Source organism: Peromyscus leucopus, chromosome 15 (assembly GCF_004664715.2).
Source record: "Peromyscus leucopus breed LL Stock chromosome 15, UCI_PerLeu_2.1, whole genome shotgun sequence".
Lineage (NCBI taxonomy): Eukaryota > Metazoa > Chordata > Mammalia > Rodentia > Cricetidae > Peromyscus > Peromyscus leucopus.
Genome location: NC_051076.1, coordinates 37659902 through 37679070, shown reverse-complemented (window position 1 = coordinate 37679070; position 19169 = coordinate 37659902). Strand labels below are relative to the sequence as shown.

The 19169-nt window shown below is 44.8% G+C and overlaps 2 protein-coding genes across 3 annotated transcripts in view; one reads left to right on the top strand and one right to left on the bottom strand.

Moving 5' to 3' along the window:
- The window catches only part of Slc9c2 (solute carrier family 9 member C2 (putative)), a 57346-nt gene extending 54670 nt beyond the window's left edge, over positions 1-2676 (top strand). For both annotated transcript variants that reach the window (XM_037211331.1, XM_037211330.1), the window contains exons 28-29: positions 2126-2188; positions 2523-2676. In XM_037211331.1, the coding sequence (XP_037067226.1) occupies positions 2126-2161 (36 nt within the window). In that variant the 3' untranslated portion in view covers positions 2162-2188; positions 2523-2676. The remainder of the gene's footprint in view (positions 1-2125; positions 2189-2522) is intronic.
- Positions 2677-6724: 4048 nt separating this feature from the next.
- Prdx6 (peroxiredoxin 6) lies at positions 6725-18708 on the bottom strand. Its single transcript, XM_028864452.2, has 5 exons — positions 18517-18708; positions 14318-14474; positions 11423-11569; positions 9829-9975; positions 6725-7604 (listed from the first exon to the last, which is right to left on the bottom strand). Exons 1-5 carry the CDS (start codon positions 18609-18611, stop codon positions 7476-7478), a joined length of 675 nt encoding a protein of 224 aa, XP_028720285.1. The 5' UTR covers positions 18612-18708; the 3' UTR covers positions 6725-7475.
- Positions 18709-19169: the final 461 nt, after the last annotated feature.

Below are 19169 nucleotides of genomic sequence, written 5' to 3'. Positions count from 1 at the left end.
CCAGTAACCTCCCTTATTTTGATTTCTAGTGGCTAGATACCAAGTCACCCTAAAAAAGCCTGTCCTCTAAGCAAAAGTGGTACACACACACACACACACACACACACACACACACACACTCCATCCTCAAGGAGATGTCCATGCTGAGGTTCTTCTAAAAGAAGATTTAGTCCTGCCACCTACATTTACTATGAAGGTGAGATGCAGTGCACTTGTCGGAAGAAATGGCAGCTGCCCCAGTCAAGGTCATGGGTAATAGCTCTTTTAAAAAAGACCAACTCAGCTCTTTCTGGGTAGCTCTTCTAGGGTCATCCTTTCCTTACCTTTAAAGGAAGCTCATTTCATAGGTGGTGATCCTGAGAATCAAACAGCGGGGCTCCTCACTTATTACTCATTCTTCCAGGCATCATCATTATCACTATTATTTGTAGGGCTGGGGAACTGAATGAGCCTAGAGCCTCAAAGCATGCTAGTACCAGTGTACCAGCTAGGAGCAGAGTACCAGTGAGTCACATTCCCAGCCCATAGGCCCCATTATTTTCTAAAAAGTTTTCATTTCCACAATTTATAGGAAAAATTTCCAGTTACTCTGTAATCAGTCATAAAGTTAACTAGAATTTAAATATCATGATACTTCTCTCTTTTCTTAAGCACATCTTTGGCAGTTGAATTAATGTGGTATCAATTGCTAATTAAATTAATGCAGTATCTCTTTACAGTATAGAAATATACATGTGGAGCCAGAGAGATGGCTCAGTGGTTATGAGCACTTGATGCTCTTGCAGAGGACCCAAGTTTGGTTCTCAGCACCCACATGGTGGCTCACAATCACCTGTAACTCCAGGTTCTATAGGCACTAGGCATGCACATGGTGCACATATATACATTGTAGCTGAAGTTTTCCTGTGTCCCACCACCTGGTCACAGCTGCTCAGACCCAAGTAAACACACAGAGGCTTATATTAATTAAAACTGCTCAGCCATTGGCTCAGGTTTACTACTGACTAGCTCTTACACTTAAACTCAGCCCATTTCTGTTAATCTATATGTTGCCACATTTTCCGTGGCTTTACCTGTGCATCATTACATGCTGCTCCCTGGATGGTGGGCTGGTATATCCTGACTCCACTCTTCCTCTTCCCAGCATTCCTTTAGTCTGCTCACCCCACCTATACTTCCTGCTTGGCTACTGGCCAATCAGCATCTTATTAAACCAGTGTACAAAAGCATTGTCCCACAGCAATACATGTTGTGGGGTATTTGATCTCATCGTGAACCCTGAGTTTTCATTTGTGTTAATTAAATAAAGTCAACCTTGGGTCAGGAGGTCGAGTTAGCAACTAGTTGACGGAGAGTAATCATATATTGTCAGAGGGTATCTGGAAGATGATAGAGAGACACACAGGAAGTAGTGGGGAGGGGCCTTTTGTGGCATGTTTTTTTTGGTTTGGCGGAGGGAAGGACACTCCCTTTAGGAGACACCTGCAAACAGAGGTCAGCTAGTTGCTACTCAACCTCTCTGAGATAGCAGGTTTTCACCCCAGCCTCTGACTCCCAAGTCTTACTGATAAATAGGATGATAGAGATTTAATTAAAAGCTATATTTGGTGGCAGCAACAGAACTGGTGCCTGTGGGAGCAGAATTCCTGTTAGGCCATGGCCTAAGTGGCTGGGCCGCTGCTAGAGAAGCAGGCCAGTAACAGCAGAGCTGCAATTACTGGCTGAAAAGCGGTAGATTAAAGCCAGGCTCTCTACTGAAGGAAAAACAACATATACATGAAGACAAGACACTCAGGCACATTAAAGAAAAATAAATGAATAAATAAAAATTATAAACACACATGTTAATTGCATATTGTAACTCAGAACCTTTAGTATGTAAGTTCTTTTTTTTTTTTTTTTTTTGGTTTTTCGAGACAGGGTTTCTCTGTGTAGTTTGCTCTCTGGAACTTACTTTAGCAGTGCTCGAATTACAGAGATCATCTCTAAATGGAAAAGCTGCCACCACCGCGAAGCTAAAAATAGACAATAAAATAGAAAGCTTCAGTAACTTTTGACTCCATTTAATTGGCAAGAATCTTTCCTGAAGCATTCATAGTCTAATATTTTTGACTTTCTTTTGCAGGTGGAAGGTGGACATCTTTTTAGAAAGACATATTAGCGAGACAGCTATGATGTGTGGAGTCAGGTAAAGGTGGAGCTGACACCCGGGCACAAATGTTGACTTAGAAACTGCTCAAACTGTTTGCTGCTGCATTTATTTTAGAAGCAATTAATGGATTGCACCAACACTTCAGACTTTTAGTAGTTGCATTATACTTGAGATACTCAAAAGTCTTCAGGAGACTATAAAATTCTTTAAAACTGAGGGTAGGAACACTTCCCCTGACTTAGCACAAGTGGTAACAGAGTAAGTTGGCAAATGAGATGTGCAATTAATGTGGAAGTCCGAAGCAGAATACTTGTGAAATTGCCGTAATGAATGCATCTCTAACACTTTGTATCTTCCTTCTCTAATTTAGTACGTGCTGAAAAATGGGAAAATGTTCCACAGTCTTGATTACTGAAAGCAAAGTCTAGGAGAAATCAACATTCTTACATTTCATAGTCCTGTTTGACATAACTTTCTATTTTATTTTTAAAAGCCAAATAAAGTTGAATGTTATGGTCAATGAATAACTTATTAGAATCCATTATTCTTTATCATTTCAACCAGACTGATAACAGGATAGTTTTGGGACAATCTTAATAGAGGTAACAACAACAAAAAAGTATGGTAGAAAAAGTTGACCTTTCAAACCTCAGGGCAGGTCCTGAATGCCCTTCACTATGTCAGGAAATGCCAGGTTTGACTGTGCACTACAGAAACCTGAGTGCACTTGACCACAGAGGTTCATTTTTCTGTTGTAACATGTCTGCAAATAGGTGAAGCGGGTTGGTGCTGCCACTCGAGAGTGGCATGGGCTAAGTCCCTTCTTGTGTCCCACTCCTTCACCCTTGTCCTTGTCCTCTCTTGTCAGAAATACCTGTGAAGACCTTCCATTCTAGATGGAAGGCTGCTTAGTTTTAATAGTCAGTTTGCCTCAACGTATCTGAGCTTCAGTTGAGGAATTACCTAGATCAGGTGGGCCTATGGGCATGTTTGTGGTGGGGATTGTCTCGACTATTAATTGATGTCGGAAGATCACTGGCCTGTTGGGGGTCATACCATTTCATGGGCTGGGCCCTGAACTGTTTATGAGTGAAAAAATATAAGCATCAACCAAAGATGAATTTATTCTTTTTGCTCTTGATTGTGAATGCGATGTGACCAGTTCTTGCCTGGACTTCCCCCACATGATGGACTATGTCCTAGAACCGTAAGTGAAACAAACCCTTCTTTCTCTGTTACTTTTGGCCAGGATGTTTTATCACTACAGTATCAAAATGAGAACAGAGGGCTTTGTCTTTCTTCAGTTAAGGGGCCTCTTCCTGGGCCAGAACTGTCTTGTGGCCGTACACTTGTCACTCTGAGATGAGCTGGCACCTCCCCCTGCTACTCTGACCAGTCAGGATGTCCATTGGGCCCGAGAGGGTAACATTGATGAGCAGCAACAGTATTGCTTTGCCTGTCACTGGTACCTGGACTGTCAATGGCTCTATGTTCTCAATCTCTGGGCTCTTCATTTTAACACACTGCTAGTATATTTAGTGCATATTTAAGCTCACAGTGAAGTGTAGGTGTTACAGGCACACTAGAAAAGGTGTAAGCTTTACAGTCTTGCTTAGGAGTTATATTAGCCTGTATTTGAAACCTGTATATTGAAGTACCAATTAGAAGATGGTACTTCATTCTGTGTATACAGAATACTTTGTGCTTCAGGCGATTAGAAAACAACTCAAAAGGTGTAAACACTAAAGAAATTTATTATCATCACATAAAACAAGAGTAGGACAGGTTTTTCAGAAGGTAGAAATTATCAGACTAGTTTATTTTTTCTCTCTACTGTTACCTGTTCAGCCTTATTCTGTGGCTGCATGTTTTCTTGATCACATTCAGTAGGAGACAAAAACCAAAACCCAAACCCCTTCAAATTACTCTTTAGCCAAAGAATTATTTTAGAAGCCTGGCATGGTGGCTCACACTGAGAATCCTAGCCCTTGGGAGGTAAAAGCAGAAAGACCAAGAATTGAAGATTGAAGGCCAGCCTTACCTATACAATACTGTCTGGGGGGGGGGGGAAGGCAGGGAGGGAGGAAAGGAGGGAGAGAGATTCTAGAAACCCCTAGGAACCATCTATTTGTGTCTCATGGAACTGGGGCTTGCACATTAGCTTAGGTTGGTTGGACAAGGAGCCTGAGATACACCTGTCTCTGCCTCCTCAGTGCTGGGATTACAAGCATGCCCTACCATACCTGGCACAGAATTTCACCAATTGCATATCTCCCCAGGTACCTGGTAATAATTTTTTTTTAAACCAGTTAACATGCCCTCAAACTAGTCAAAATTCTATTTCCTCAGCTTGCATGTAGGAACAATGAAGGAGACCATGCCAGGATGCTGCATGTAGGAACTGACAGCTTGACTTGGCCATTTAAACATAGTCATTTGTTGTGGGATGGTCTTTCTGTATGCTGTGAATACATTTTGCTACCATTGGTCAATAAAGAAGCTGCTCTGGCCTATGGCAAGACAGGTTATAGCCATGTGGGAAATCCAAGAGAGATAGAGGGAGAAGAAGGGTGGAGTTGGGAAGACACCATCCAGCTACCCAAGGAACAAGATGCCAGCAGAACAGTAGCGCCACGGCCGTGTGGCAAAATAGAAATGAATAGAAATGGGTTAATTTATAATGTAAGAGCTAGTGGCACCGAGAAACTTCAGTCTACATTCATTCTCTCCCTTCACTTGACCTCTTTATGAGGGGGGAGGATGAAACCAGCTTTGGTACGACTAGAGTTCAGTTTATCACTGTGCTCATCTTTCTGCTCTAACTAAAACATTTCTTAGTTCTGGAAGAATCATATGGACTGCCTCTTCATTCCTTGTTTCTTGGGCTGGGGGTGGTAGCATACATCTTCAATCCTGGCAGTTGGGAGTCTGGGCTACACAGCAAGTTCTGGTTATAAGTCAAACAGAAAAGAAATTTCCTACAGCCATTATTCAGTTTCAAGAAACAAATCTTCACATGGATAATGAAATTCATTCTAAAAGAAATTCAGGCCAAAATTTACCCTCCTCATCCAACAATGAATTTAAAATCATGTTCAGAATCACTCCTGCCCTGGAAATGTCCGTCCAATATGGAGTATTTTGTATTCTGTATAAGATATTTGAACCAAGCCTCAGTCTCAAAATTGTCCAGTGAAAAGTACCAGGATTCAGTTTTTTTTAAAGCATTTTTATACTGACATTAACGTGGGCAGAAGACTCAAAATACCAAGATTTAGAAGCCTGAGCGAGGAGGGGTAACAAGTTGATGAGGATGAGGTAAAGACGATGAACTTGCTAAGTCAGTGGTAAACATTCCAGTGGTCAGTAAACACACGACTCAGAGTCTGAGGCATCCACAATGGCAATTCAGTTTCTGAACTCTGTCATCAAAGCTGATACTAGAGGGCACAGTGGCATTCCCTTGCAAATCCTGGCCCCTGGGAAGCTATGGCAGCAGGATTTCAAGTCCAGCCTGGGCTTCAAAGCAAGATCGTATCACAAACAAAAAGCGAAAACCTCAACAGGAAATTGAAGCCAGACTTCCATTGGAAAAAAAGGACTAAAACAAAGAAATGTTTAAAGGGGAAGAGAGCCAGCAGTGAGGTACCTGATAGGCAGGCAAATGACGGGAGACAGAGGCAAGGAAGTCAGGAGACTTCTCTCTCTCTCTCCTCTCTGCCATGTCTACAATACAGGAAGTGGACCCTCACCAGACCCAGGATCCACCACTGCCTCAATCTTAAGACTCCCCAGCTTGACACCTAGAAATAAACCCCCGCTGCTCAAGCCACCCACTCCATGGCATTTTTGTTACAATAACCCAGACTAAGACCCACAAATGCCTTTCTACCCTGACCTAGTAGCATTGTGTAAGCCTGAGAGGAACCATTCAGCTTGGAGTAGAAAAAAATATATATATATATACCACCATCTCAAAGCTCTTGTTTATGTATGAGTGCCCTATCTGCATGCATGCCTTTATGCCAGAAGGGGGCATCGGATCCCCTAAGAGGTGGTTGTGAGGCACCATGTGGGTGCTGGGAATTGAATCCAGTGGGCTTAACAGCTGAGCCATCTCTCCAGCTCCTCAAAGCTTTCTTTAGTCTTGCTATACTGCTAAGACATTAGGTTAAGGTTGTAATCTACATACCCACTTCCAAGACTAGAAAAACAGGAAACAGCAAAATGGCCCAATACATGTGTGGGAATCCTATCCTTCAGTGGCTCCTGCTTATCTGCCCTTGGAGAAAAATATCCATATCAGTCCTAGCAACAAAGAAGCCTGTAGCTGGGCGGTGGTGGCGCACGCCTTTAATCCCAGCACTCGGGAGGCAGAGGCAGGTGGATCTTTGTGAGTTCGAGGCCAGCCTTGTCTACAGAGCAAGATCCAGGAAAGGCGCAAAGCTACACAGAGAAACCCTGTCTCGAAAAAACCAAAAAAAAAAAAAAAAAAAAAAGAAAGAAGCCTGCTTCTGCCCCATAGGGTGTGAGTTGTCTAAATGAGTACTTCAAAACGTGACAACACAATTTTTCTGATCCAGTTTCAAAGGATTTTATTTGTTGAGCCCCAAAAAGCAGAACTCAGAAAACGGCAACCTGTTAGGACAGTTTAGTGGCAAAGCATTCTGTTACCGTCTGTCTTTACAAGGTGTGTTCACATGCACGTATCAGGGCGGGCTGACAGGAAATGCCAGGAGGGACATGCGCTGTCTTGCTCACACCCTTGGGTGCACCTCCTTCCTTTGCCTCTGAGCCCTCTTTTGATAGCAACTCACCAGATTGCTTATATCAAAACAGAACTTGCCCTGTGCTGTCCCAAGTCTGTTATTTCCCAAAAAGTACAGAATGAAAGTTTCCCCTCATTTTACTATTCTCCAAAACGGGTAACAGAAAATTCAACTAGGAAAGCTACAGGAGGTGAATTTAATCATTCTAGGAGGAAGCCGAGTGAGCTACCTCTACCACTCTACACTCTAGCTTGCTGATCACAAACCCTGCAGAGACCTGACAAGATCTGAGTCTCCAATACAGAATGTATTTCAGAGAAAGCCAGTCAGCGGAGCCCTGAGATGGACAGAGGGGCAGAATGCTGGTGAAGGCACAGAGTAAAGAATCCCAAGAAAGTTTTGGTGCCATTTTCATTTAATGAGCCAGTAGTATAGTGACGTTGGCTGTGATCACGCCAGGATGTTTACTGAACGGTGCAAGGACACACGACTGTCAGCTGGTATCCTTGGGTCCACCACGCCGGAGCAGCTGCAGCCTCAACTCCCACAAAGACTTAAGGCTGAGGGGTATAACGGAGGTATTTCTTGCCAGATGGGAGCTCTTTGGTGAAGACTCCTTTGGGGAAAAGCTGTTTGGCCTCCTCTTCAGGGATGGTGGGAAGGACCATGACGCTGTCGCCTTCCTGTTGGGAGACGGTGCAATTCAATCTTGCAGCAACGGTAAAAGGTCCTTAGGCATTAACTACGGGAGAGTGGTCTATGAAGGTGGCAATGAGGTAAGCTAGAATTCTTTACTCTCTCCTCCTTGAGGAACTTACTGTTTTACAAATTGATTTCTGACATGTTTATTAGGAGTATTTCTCCATCTTAAGTAGAAACAGTCCAGTTTTAAACGCCATCCTAGCTGGCCATTGAAGAGACTCTAGCTAGTCTGGGCCTTGGCAAACATGGCTCTGGCAGGCCCTGACCTTCTCCTGCATTCTCTCTACCTTGCTAGCAACTGTTAGGTTACATTCCTAAAGCTAGCCACCAAGGTCTATTCCCTTATTTGGCCACTTCCTCCTCCTGAGGCTGACTACCCAGGTTCAGCTATCAAAGTATTCAGGCCCAGCAATCAGAAGACCCCTTTGGCTCACCTAATCAACATGGCCGATTAAAATGAAACACCTCATCCTGACATGGGGTTTTCCCCTTTCCCTTTATAAACTGCCGCTTTCCTATGTGCCATGCCCGTGTCCTCTCTATCCAGAGGCAGTCCTTTGTCTCCAACTATCCCTTCCCCTTCTCCCTTACCCTCCTGTTTTTGCCTCTTATACCTTGTCCTTTGCCCCTCTGGGGGAAATCTCCTTTGTGCTGAGAACTTGGTTTTGGGGGTCCTGAGCCAGTACTTTTCCTTTTAGCCGTCACACCTTAAAATTCTTTAATTCTAAACCTACCCCTTGGTTTACAGGATTTGATTGGGCTAGACTCCCTCTCACCTCCCATCCCCCACTCTACGTCCTGAAAATGTACATGACTGGCCTGTCAGAAAAATCAAAACCCAGTACTCAGATTAGCACACAAATCATGAAGCAACACTAAGATACTCTTGGTGTATTCTCTTGTCCTATTTACCTGCAGAGATTTTCTTAGGTATTAAAAGTTTATGAACAATTTGGGTGGGGGTGGTGCACGCCTGAAACCTCAGCACATGGAAGCCTGAGGCAGGAGATTAAGAGTCCAAGGCCAGCCGGGCGGTGGTGGCGCACGCCTTTAATCCCAGCACTCAGGGAGGCACAGCCAGATGGATCTCTGTGAGTTCAAGGCCAGCCTGGGCTATAGAGTGAGTTCCAGGAAAGGCGCAAAGCTACAGAGAAACCCTGTCTGAAAAAAAAAACAAAAACAAAACAAAACAAAAAAACCAAAAAAAAAAAAAAAAGAGTCCAAGGCCAGCCTATGATAAACACTGAGATCCAATGTTAAAAGGGGCGGGGGGCAGGGACTCATTCACTTGCAGAGTGCTTGCCTGGCATGCGTGATGCCCTGGGTTCAGTCCCCAGGACCCTATAAAACTGGGCATGGGGGCACAGGCTTAAAATCCTAGCACTTGAGAGGCAGAAGCAAGAAACTCAAGGTCATTCTTGGCAACATGATGCGCTTTAAAGCCAGCCCGGGCTAGAGGAGACCATGAGACTTTATCTTAAATGCTCACACACACACTTTCTGAGCACATGCTCTCTCAGACTATACATGTTTAAAAGGTTGGAGCTTAAAAGAAAAAAAAGGCTGTAACATTGGCACACCAACAGTTATGGAGCCACCATGGCAGATGTGAACTCGTCCTTCCTGACTTGAGACAGGACCTTGCTATGTAGCCTAGGGTGAACTTGAACTTGTGATCCTCCAGTCCCTGCCTCTGGAGTACAAGGATCACAAATTTCACTGTGTCTAGCTCCAACAAGGTTCTGCTTATCAGGTAATGGTTAGATGAAAGGATTTTTTTTTTTTTTGAGTTTTGTACATGTTGAGTATCCTGTATTTAAAAAGGAAGTGTTTCATATTTGGACATTTTTGGATATGGAATATGTGCACATTCCAGTTGAACATCCCTAACCTCCAAAAGTTGAAATGTGATGAAATACATCCAGCAATTTTGGATTTTGGAGCATTGTGGGTCTGGGATTTCTGGATCGGTGATGTTTAACTTCTAGACAAAAAAAAGAGGCCACTGTGACCAATGACGTGGACTTATACAACAGAAAAACCCATAAAGTTTTGTGCTTTATGCACACAGTGCACATGATCCTCCTGGTATACCAGAGCGGGACCACAGACACACCCCAGGAGACCCAGATCCTGAAGGTGGCCATTCGACCATCCTTCTGACCGTTCAGGCAAGCTGGGCACCCGCTTCTTGAACAGCTTTACCTTCCAGTCAACCGGGGTAGCGACCCGCTTCGTGGCTGTCAGCTGGAGAGACTTAATTACTCTGAGAATCTCATCAAAATTCCTGCCGGTGGTGGCCGGGTAGAGGATAGACAGCTTCAGTTTCTTGTCAGGCCCGAAAACAAACACCTGCAAGGCACAGACGCACGGGAAGTGCTTCAGTTTATCTGATGGCAAAGCCATTGCGGGGCGCTCAGGGTCATGAGCTCGCTGCCTCAGTTTCCCCGGTTCCAAAGGAGTTAGCAAACACAATTAGCAAAGGAAAATAGATTTCATTACAGGGCAGCCAAATCAGGGAGATAAAGACTCCTAGTCTGTCCACTCTTCCTCTGACACAGTGGTTCTCAACCTTCCCAAGGCTGTGTGTGACCTTTCAATACAGTTCCTTATGTTATGGTGAACCCCCAACCATAACATTCTTTAATTGCTATTATTTATTATAGTGACAATTATTTAGTTACTTAATTACATAGCTGTAATTTTGCTACTGTTGTGAACTATAATGTAAATATCTGATATGCAGGATATCTGATATTCTTCGACCCCTGTGAGAGGGTCACTTGACTCCCCAGGGGGTTGAGACCCATAGGTTGATAATCGCTTCTCCAACAGTTCTATAATTTAAGAAGAATTTTATTTATGTTGTGCGTGTGAGGGTGTACACACGTGCCAGTGTGACAGCGGGGTCAGAGGTCAGCTTGCAGGAGTTGGTTCTCTCTGGCGCCACATGGGTTCCAGGAATCCAATCAGATCCTCAGGTTTAGCACCCTTACCTGCCTAAGCTCCCTTGCTTGACCCAGGGTAACACTGATATAAAAAAGATAATGCAGAAGCCAGAAACACATACATATCCATTTACTCAGTCGTCAGAGTTGTGGGAACATCTTCCTGTGAGGAAGAAAGTTCCTATTTTGCTGTGGATGCCTTCGCCTTTCCCTTCCAGCATGGGATTCCTGGAGAAATTTTAATTCTTTGGGGTTCATTGTTTTAAGGTCCCTGCTCCAAAGCCCCCAGAAAGCTCTGCAGTCACCAAGTGTTCAAAGATGCAAAAACATAAACAGAGACAGAACAGAGGCGTGGAAGAGTAGACAGAACTAACTCTGTCCAGGACACAGGTCACCCTCTTTCCTCTGTTACTCTTCAAAGTTTGCTGTCCCAGAAAGAAAAGAACTGTAATGTAAATCTTCAGGGAAGAGCCTCGGGTAGATGTACTAGGTCACCAGGGATGGCTATCACAAATGTATTGCTAATGTGAGCTGATATGGGCCTCAATCAGCTGTGCATAAGGGGTGGTCAGAACAAGAGAGTTCAGGACTGTCCTGTCAGAACTGTTTCAAAGATGGCTAGTAGGAGGTAATAAACTCTAGAGAACAGTTTTGACGAACTACTTATTTATGTGTAGATATATCCAACAGCTACAGATTAAACAGAAATTTTAGCTGAATAGTCTATCCACTTTGCACCAGCATACAGATACTAAAGGACAGTCACTGGCACACAGATGTTTCATGATGGTGGATATTCCTCTATTTCCTTGAGTTGGCTCAAACATTTACATGGGGTTGTTAGAACTCACCACACGGGCCGTCACAGGCATGCCCTTCTCATCCTTCTCTGCTGGATCCAACATGCCCAAAAGGATGGCAAGGTCCCTCTCCCTGTCATCGATGATGGGAAACGGTAACTTTTCTGTGGGTTCATCACCATTGTAAGCATTGATGTCCTGAAATGGAGGAGAAAGGAAAAGAGAATTTTAAACCTGACACAGTTTTCACTGCATTTCATCAGCTAAGAATCATCACTCTGCAAGCCGAGGAACCAACATAATAATTCTCTCTAAGGAATTTTAGTAAGATGCATGAATAGACACTTCTTATCACCATTATTCACGAACAGGAATATATTAGCAGGGTATGGCATACATAGGCCAAAGCCCTTTCCACACTGAACTCTTTAAATTTATAGGACTCAGGGGGTGAGAGAAGGCTGCAAGATCTGGGCTTTGAAAGACAGGTAAAGCACTGGGAAGAGCAAGGCATTTTGGGGAAAGCAATATTAAGGAGACACGTAGACAAGTAGTCCATGCATAAACCGCCGTAGGAAAGCGAGGAAGTTAACTAGGAGATTTTAGGAAGTGACAAAAAAGTGGATTTAAAAGTAGAAAAGGGTGTTTATTATTCATGTGAAGCCCATGGGCAGATCTGAAACCTTTTTGCATTTCTTCAGAGAGGAGAGGAGATAAAAGTGACATTAAAACTCTGGAACAGGTAGCAACAGACTTGAACATAGCCAATCATTTCATTGCCTTAAGTTGCCTTTGGCCGTTGGTCACTGGCTGCCCACTGTTTAGGCGCCAGCTAAACAATAACCAATATGGTTTCCTTCCTGCACACCTAGAGCTTTCCTGTGTAATCTGTTACATGCCAAGGCTGGCACTGCTTTTGGAGTTTGGATTTATTTTCTATTCCAGACAATCACAATTTTGGAAACTTGTCTAAGGCAGATTAAATAGACTAGGATATGTTCCTGTACATCAGAGGTGTTGTGTGATGATGAGCTCTGAACTCTCCTTTTGGCAATCTGTGATTTAATATTCATATTCACTAATTCTTGACCCTGTCACCTGCTTAACCGACGACACATTACACTCACAGACACCAAAGACCCACATTATTTTGTCTTTGTTTTATCCTAAATCAGGACAATTTCACTCTTTACTGCCTGGCACTGAAGGAACATTGGTTGAGGTTCAGATCACATTGGCATATCCTCCTTTTCAACTGGGTGAGCTGGAGCAAGTCACTCTAATACTCATTTACAAAACTGGCTTATAGCAAAGGGCTTTGCTGTGGAAATGCCAGGTACCATTCACTGCCAAGGTGTGTGCAAAGAAAAAAAATCTACCTCGGAGAAGATGACAACCCTCTTTATCCTTCCTACCCATCACCCTTTGGATCCGAGACATTTGGGATAATTGGTGTGAAATGGTCATGGGATGTAGCCCAACTCACACACCAAAATGCCATCTTTTATTCAGTTACATGTGACTGGCAGTGCCCAGTACACACACACACACACACACACACACACACACACACACACACACACACGGTAGGTATTACATGGTATATCGTAGCAAAGTCAATTAAAACATCCTGTCCAAATACGTGTAAACACGTCTGCCCAAAGCAGACAACTTCAGTTCATCCATTCAGCAAATACTGACTGTCCCCAATACCGAACACTTTTGTAGCAGTGAACTAGAGTCTACCCCAGCCGGGCCCTACACTCACAAGTAGGAAAAACACAGTGACTCTAGATAAGCAACATGCAGAGAGTTAGACAGTGACATGGGCTTAGTAGGTGATACAGAGTGTCATCAGGCATCATAATTTTCGATAAGGACAAAAGAGGGTTTTAATGAGGTGCATTTGAGGTGAAACACCAAAGCAGTACAGGCAAGGCAGACGGGTGTGTTTAGTACCTGTGAGTGCCTGTGAGTGTGTGGATAAACCAGGCATGGGATGTGAAGACACAAGGAGTTAAGAATGGCTCTGGAGTTTCTACTTAGCAACACCAAAAACGCAGCTGCTGTTAGTGGAGACGAAAATGATCTCGGAATGAATAGTGGGGTCCAATTTTAGTTATGCTAAGTGCAGAGTGTCTAGACATCCCAGGGAGATGCCGAAAAGCCTGGCTTTACTGACCTGGAGGCCAGGAGAGTCCTGACTGAGATGGGACTCTGAGAACAGTTCATGGATGTTATCTGAAGGTGTGAGTGTAAGAGGTCACTAAGGGCGAAAGCACAGATAGAAGAGCAGTGGTCCATGAGATAAGCTCGGGCCAACTTCAACACAAAGTAGGAACCGGGAGACAATGGAGACTAATTCTAAGCATGGACAGCTGGAGGCAGCGTCCTGGATGCCAGGAAAGCAGGGGTAGGGTTTAGAGAGATCAGTTGAGCTGAATGCTACTGGAAACCAGGGAAGAAGGTGACTGAGAATCCACCATTGGACATAACAACAGAGATCACTATGAAGTTGAAGTCTGACTTTCAGTTAACCAGTGAACTCTGAACCCCAGAGGTTTATGTACCCTTTTATCTCAGAAACCAAGTTACACTCTATGTAACTAAGATAATAACCTCAGAATCAAAGCGCATGCCAATCGATAGAGATGGGGAGAAAGCAAAGTGTCTAGTCTCTTACTAAGGAACACAAAGACTTCAGTGACATCGCTGGTCACCAAAAGTGTACAGGTATTTCTTCCCAGAGATTGGGTGGGGATTAAAGTCTCAGTCCCTAATCCTGCCTGGTTCTGTTCAGAGCTGTGGAGGGAGCTGTGGCCATTAGTCAACTCATTAGCACATAAAAAGACAATGCCTTTTGGAAGATATTAAGGCTATTAGGAACTGTGTGGGAGGCAACAGGAAAGGAAGAATATATATCTTAAATTATAGATAGAACTATACCTTGCTCCAGGCAAGATGGTCCTCAACACTGTCTATCGAAAGAGCAATCAACTTAACATTCCTCTTGGCAAACTCTGGCGCCAGTTTCGCAGCTCTGCCAAGCTCTGTGGTACACACTGGGGTAAAGTCCCGTGGGTGGGAAAAGAGAATGCACCATCTAGAATGAAGAAGAAGGTCACAACTCAATGGACAGTTACCATCATCATGCAGAATGAAAACACTCAGTATCTGCATTTAAAACAGGCCTTGCTTTTTTCAAACGTCTGCTTAAAGAAGACATTTAAACTTGTTAGTTCCGACCTGCCTCCAGAGAAGCCCAAGCTGACAGCAAGTATCTATCAATATATACAATTTTAAATATCAAATATGTAAAAACCAAGATAAATGGTTCAGAAGGATCATTTTAAGGTGTTACTTTTTCTTTTTTTTTTTTTTTGAGACAGTACTTCTGTGTAGCCCTGGCTATCCTGGAACTTGATCTATAGACCAGGTTGGCCTTGAACTCAGAGAGTGGGCCTGCCTCTGAGTGGGATTAAAGGCATGTGCTACCACATCCAGCCATCACTCCTTTCGTAACTGTGGAGTTACCATGACTCCTTTTCAGTCAATAAAATGTGTGCTCTTCAAGCCAAGTACCCTATTGAAATATTTCTTAGGCCTTTTGTTTGTTTTCTAGCACAAATTTTGATATTCAACATCTACTATGCCCCAAATCCAAACAGATGCCTGGCTACAATAATAAACAGATTATATAATCCAGAACAGATAGGGCTTTATCCTCCATTTGTAGGTAAAATTTAGGTTGGCATTTGGCTTTCTGGAAGCAGCTAGATGTAAAATCTTTCCTAAGCCATTTGACTGATCTAACCTGTTAAACAAGGTGCCCATATTTGTACCACACCAAAAGAATACTTTAACAGGTGCAGTTTTTTTACTTTAGAACAAGCAGGCAGAAAATACACAGATACCCTACAGTGTAGATTTCCATACCTACAATTCTTAGGTAAAGATTACAATCAAATCAACCTCTCAGGTTAAAGTTGTACAGATCCTGAGGATGACTCAAGCTCCCAAGAAAGTTGGGAGTGCTGGGCGGTGGTGGCGCACGCCTTTAATCCCAGCACTCGGGAGGCAGAGGCAGGCGGATCTCTGTGAGTTCGAGGCCAGCCTGGGCTACCAAGTGAGTTCCAGGAAAGGCGCAAAGCTACATAGAGAAACTGTCTCGAAAAAAAAAAAAAAAAAAAGAAAGAAAGAAAGTTGAGAGTAAGTACTATTTCCTTCTCCTTGGCAACAAAACCCATTCTTTCAAGCGAAAAGGAAAACACAGCGCTCGGTTCTGTACACTCCCACTGCTTGAGGCATCCAGGGGCAAGGTCTCAAAGCAGCAGATTACTCAATCTGGCCTAGATGCTGAGGGTTTGGCAAGTTTCCCTGAGCACGAAGAACAAGGCGGACAGAGCTACTGCCATTCCCGGACACCTGTCACTCAGCTCCCAGGGGAAGGCAAGGCCTTCTTCTTAAATAGATGGAAGGCCCTAAGGATGAGTGAGGTGATACTTGGAAGACTGTGGAGGTCTTCAGTGTTCAGTTCTTAATATGGATTAATCAGTAAGATTTCAAGACTGCAGCTAGCTGCTGTGACATTTAGGCCTTAGATTCTATGGAAAAGGACCGATGTAAGGCTCAGATGTGACTTAGTGAAAGGCTCTAAAAGATGCAGGAAAAAAAAAAAGGAACAGAGCAATTTCTTTATGTATTGTTTAGGTGTGATAAATTAGAAGTCTTTCTTTTTTTAATCGTGAGACAAATGTGTTTTGCTGAGTCATGCTGGGGTACTGGTTTTATGCCACTTGACAGGTTCCAGTATATCTCAGGGTATTCCAAGAATGTCTCGCCTGGCCTGCCTGCCCTACTCTTTGGAGAAATTCAGCTACATTATCCCATTTCTTCCTCATTTTCAAAAGACAAAAGGTTTCCTCCTTCTAAGAGAAGGGTCTCTACTTCTATCAGAAAACCTCTGGTAGAGGTGTTTTGATTAGTGAGGAACCCTGAGACATACTAGAGATGCTCTTCCACATCCAGAGGCTAAAGCTAAGCAAACCCACACTGCACCCAAATCCTTGTTTCTAATCGTCAGAGGTAGAGCACACACCTGTAATGTTTAAAGTCCTTTTTCCCCCCTCTTTTCTCCAAAGGATATCTGAGTCCATAATTGGCAGTCTGAGTTGAGATTATCTACAGAATGGAATTTGGAAAAAACAGGCAAATTCCATGTATTGTATCGATACATAAAGTGGAAAAGTCTTTCTCTGGTATGACAGGAATGTCATGCTTCACTCTAAGCCCACTTTATGCTTACTTATAAGTTTACCTCATCTTTTTATCTCTAGAAGATGGCATTTCATTTACTTTTTAGCTTGTTTGTTTGGAGAGAGGGTTTCTTGTGTAACAGTCCTGCCTGTCCTGGAATTTGCTTTTTAGACCAGGCTGCCCTAGAACTCACAGAAATCTGCCTGCCTCTGCCTCCTTGATTGCTGGGATTAAAGGTGGGGCCGACCACCACCACCACCGGCCCAGCTACTTACTGAGGTTTTATTTAGAGACAGAGCCTCAGTGAGTTGCCCAGGTTGGTCCTGAATTTAGGACCTTCCTGCCAAGCAGCTGGAATAACAGGCCTACACATCTGCATGTAGCTGGGAAACCTCATTATTAATCAAATCTAGATAAGATTTAGGTCAATAAACAATCACAAAGACTCCCCCCTCCGCCCCCCCCCCCGTGGTTATTTGTGCTTTGGATTCATATTTATCTGTAATCCATACAGATGAAGAAGAGTTCCAGCGCGATCTCGCAGTTCGTGGGGGTGTGAGTTGCAGGCAGGAACGGGAAGGAACATTGTGTAAATCCTCTGCAGTCTTGGATAAATATTAACACCTAGGTTCTTAGAATAAGACTGGCAGTCTTGCTTATCTCTAGTCTTCTCCTGCAGGGTCTGAGAGTTCCATTTGCTACTTTTTCTTAGAAAAGCTCTGCTTTCCCACACAGTCAGCCAAGAATCCTCACCTGGTTCTCTAATGCTTGCCCGCCTGATCACCCATTAGTTTCATAAACTGCTCTGTCTTCCCACATCATACACCTGAACAGTGGATATAAAAAGGACACAAACCCAGGAGTCTGTTCATACAACGTAGTAGGGGCACTAAAACCCAGAACTACAATGTAATCTGACACGTATGCAAAATGCCCACTGAAACTAAGCATCTTGCAATCTGTGCATTCAGGAGCTGTAAAACTAAGGCAACACTGGTGTACTCTTCACCATTAATGGCCACCACTGTGGCTATCAGCAGCAAGGCCAGGCGCTGGATGCAAGGCAGAGGGGGAGGGGACCCCTGAGAAACAAAAGAGTCTCAAAGTGGTGAGGTACACGTGTCCTAGCCTTGGAATGGCCTATGGTGGAAAAATGGTCACAGGCACTGAACAACCCCTCCATCAAACTATTGCTTATTCTGGAATGACGGCCACACCCACACAAAAGTGCTCCCCAAAGCTGTTAAACAAAATCTTATTTTGAACACTGACGTAGGCTCTGGCAAAAAGTCTTCTGGTTAATTACTTGGCACACGGTAGTTTTAAAATTTTTCAGAAGTTCGAAACTACCTACCACTCCCCGAAGTTAAGCAAGACTTCAGATAACGCCGGGCCACCCCACCTAATTTGTGGCTGTGTAGTCTATGGCCTCCGGCACACACCTTCCGCCGGGTGCAAATTCTAGGGCGGCGGGAAGGCGGGCAGTGAGTGCGACCCTGGGCAAGTGTCCCGGGAAGTGACCTCCAACACGGCACATCCCTGCCAAACCTCCCCTGGGCTTTCGGTCCGACCGCGTTACAACTGAGCACTGTTTACAAAGCCAGGTTAAATGGACAACAAACCGTCCCAGGCAAGGACGCCCTCCCCATGCCAGCCCAGACACGTAGGGTCAGGGAGGGATCCGGTGATCAGCGCAGGGCGGGCCAGGGGTCGTAGGTCCCCAGCAACGCCCGGTGATGCTCGGCGGGACCCCGGCAGCGGGCACGTGCGGGAACCGGTGAGGGGCTAAGCCAGCGGCGCGCCGGGGCCGAGCGCAGCGCGGAAAACAGAAGCGGGGAGGGCAGTTCTGGGGACCCGCCATCTGGCAGGGAGACGCGGCGGCCACTTACGAGTCTCCCATGAAATCGTGGAAACGGATGCGGCCGATGGTGGTATTGGCCTCAAAGTTGGGGGCTTCGTCCCCGAGAAGCAGCCCTCCGGGCATGGCGGCAGCGGTGACGCGGGGAAGCAGGAGGCGCAGCCGCAGCAGCGAGCAGCCGGCGGGTTCCCGGGAAGCTAGATCAGCGCTGGCCGAGTGGGCGGGCCCGGGGGCGGGGCGGGGCGGGGCGGGGCGATCGCGAGTCTAGCGGCTGCGGTCCTTCACGTGGAGCCTGCGGGCGAGTAGGATTCAGGGGCGAAAGGAGGCCACGTGCAATGGGAAGGAAGCATAAGGCTGAGAATTGAGGGGGGACTATAGGGTCTGGCGGCTCTGCAAAGATGCTCTAGGCGATCACCGCAGACCCTTCCGTACCCCACTCCCATCAGACTTCCAACTGAGGGGTCTGGTGGTACACCCCTTTTCCACTGTGAGCAGGAGTAGCGCTGACTACTCAGCCAACCTAGGCTTCAGAGGTTTCTCAGGATGTGGCAAGACCCAGATGTGTGCGGGGATGAAAGTCAGAGGAAGTGGCTTTCTTATTGCAACAAAAATTCTGTACCAACGTCAGTAAGAGGACACTGGAAATAACCTTTTTATTTTGCCTCCCCACCCCTTGTGAACTAT

Bases quoted from the DNA above. Each gene is read 5' to 3' on its own strand.
- Prdx6 (XM_028864452.2), bottom strand. From the start codon at position 18,611: ATGCCCGGAGGGCTGCTTCTCGGGGACGAAGCCCCCAACTTTGAGGCC. The intron at 14,475-18,516 runs GTAAGTGGCCGC...TCTTCATTCTAG, and splicing joins CACGATTTCATGGGAGACTC to ATGGTGCATTCTCTTTTCCC. The intron at 9,976-11,422 runs GTGAGTTCTAAC...TGTGCCTTGCAG, and splicing joins TGCCTGTGACGGCCCGTGTG to GTGTTTGTTTTCGGGCCTGA.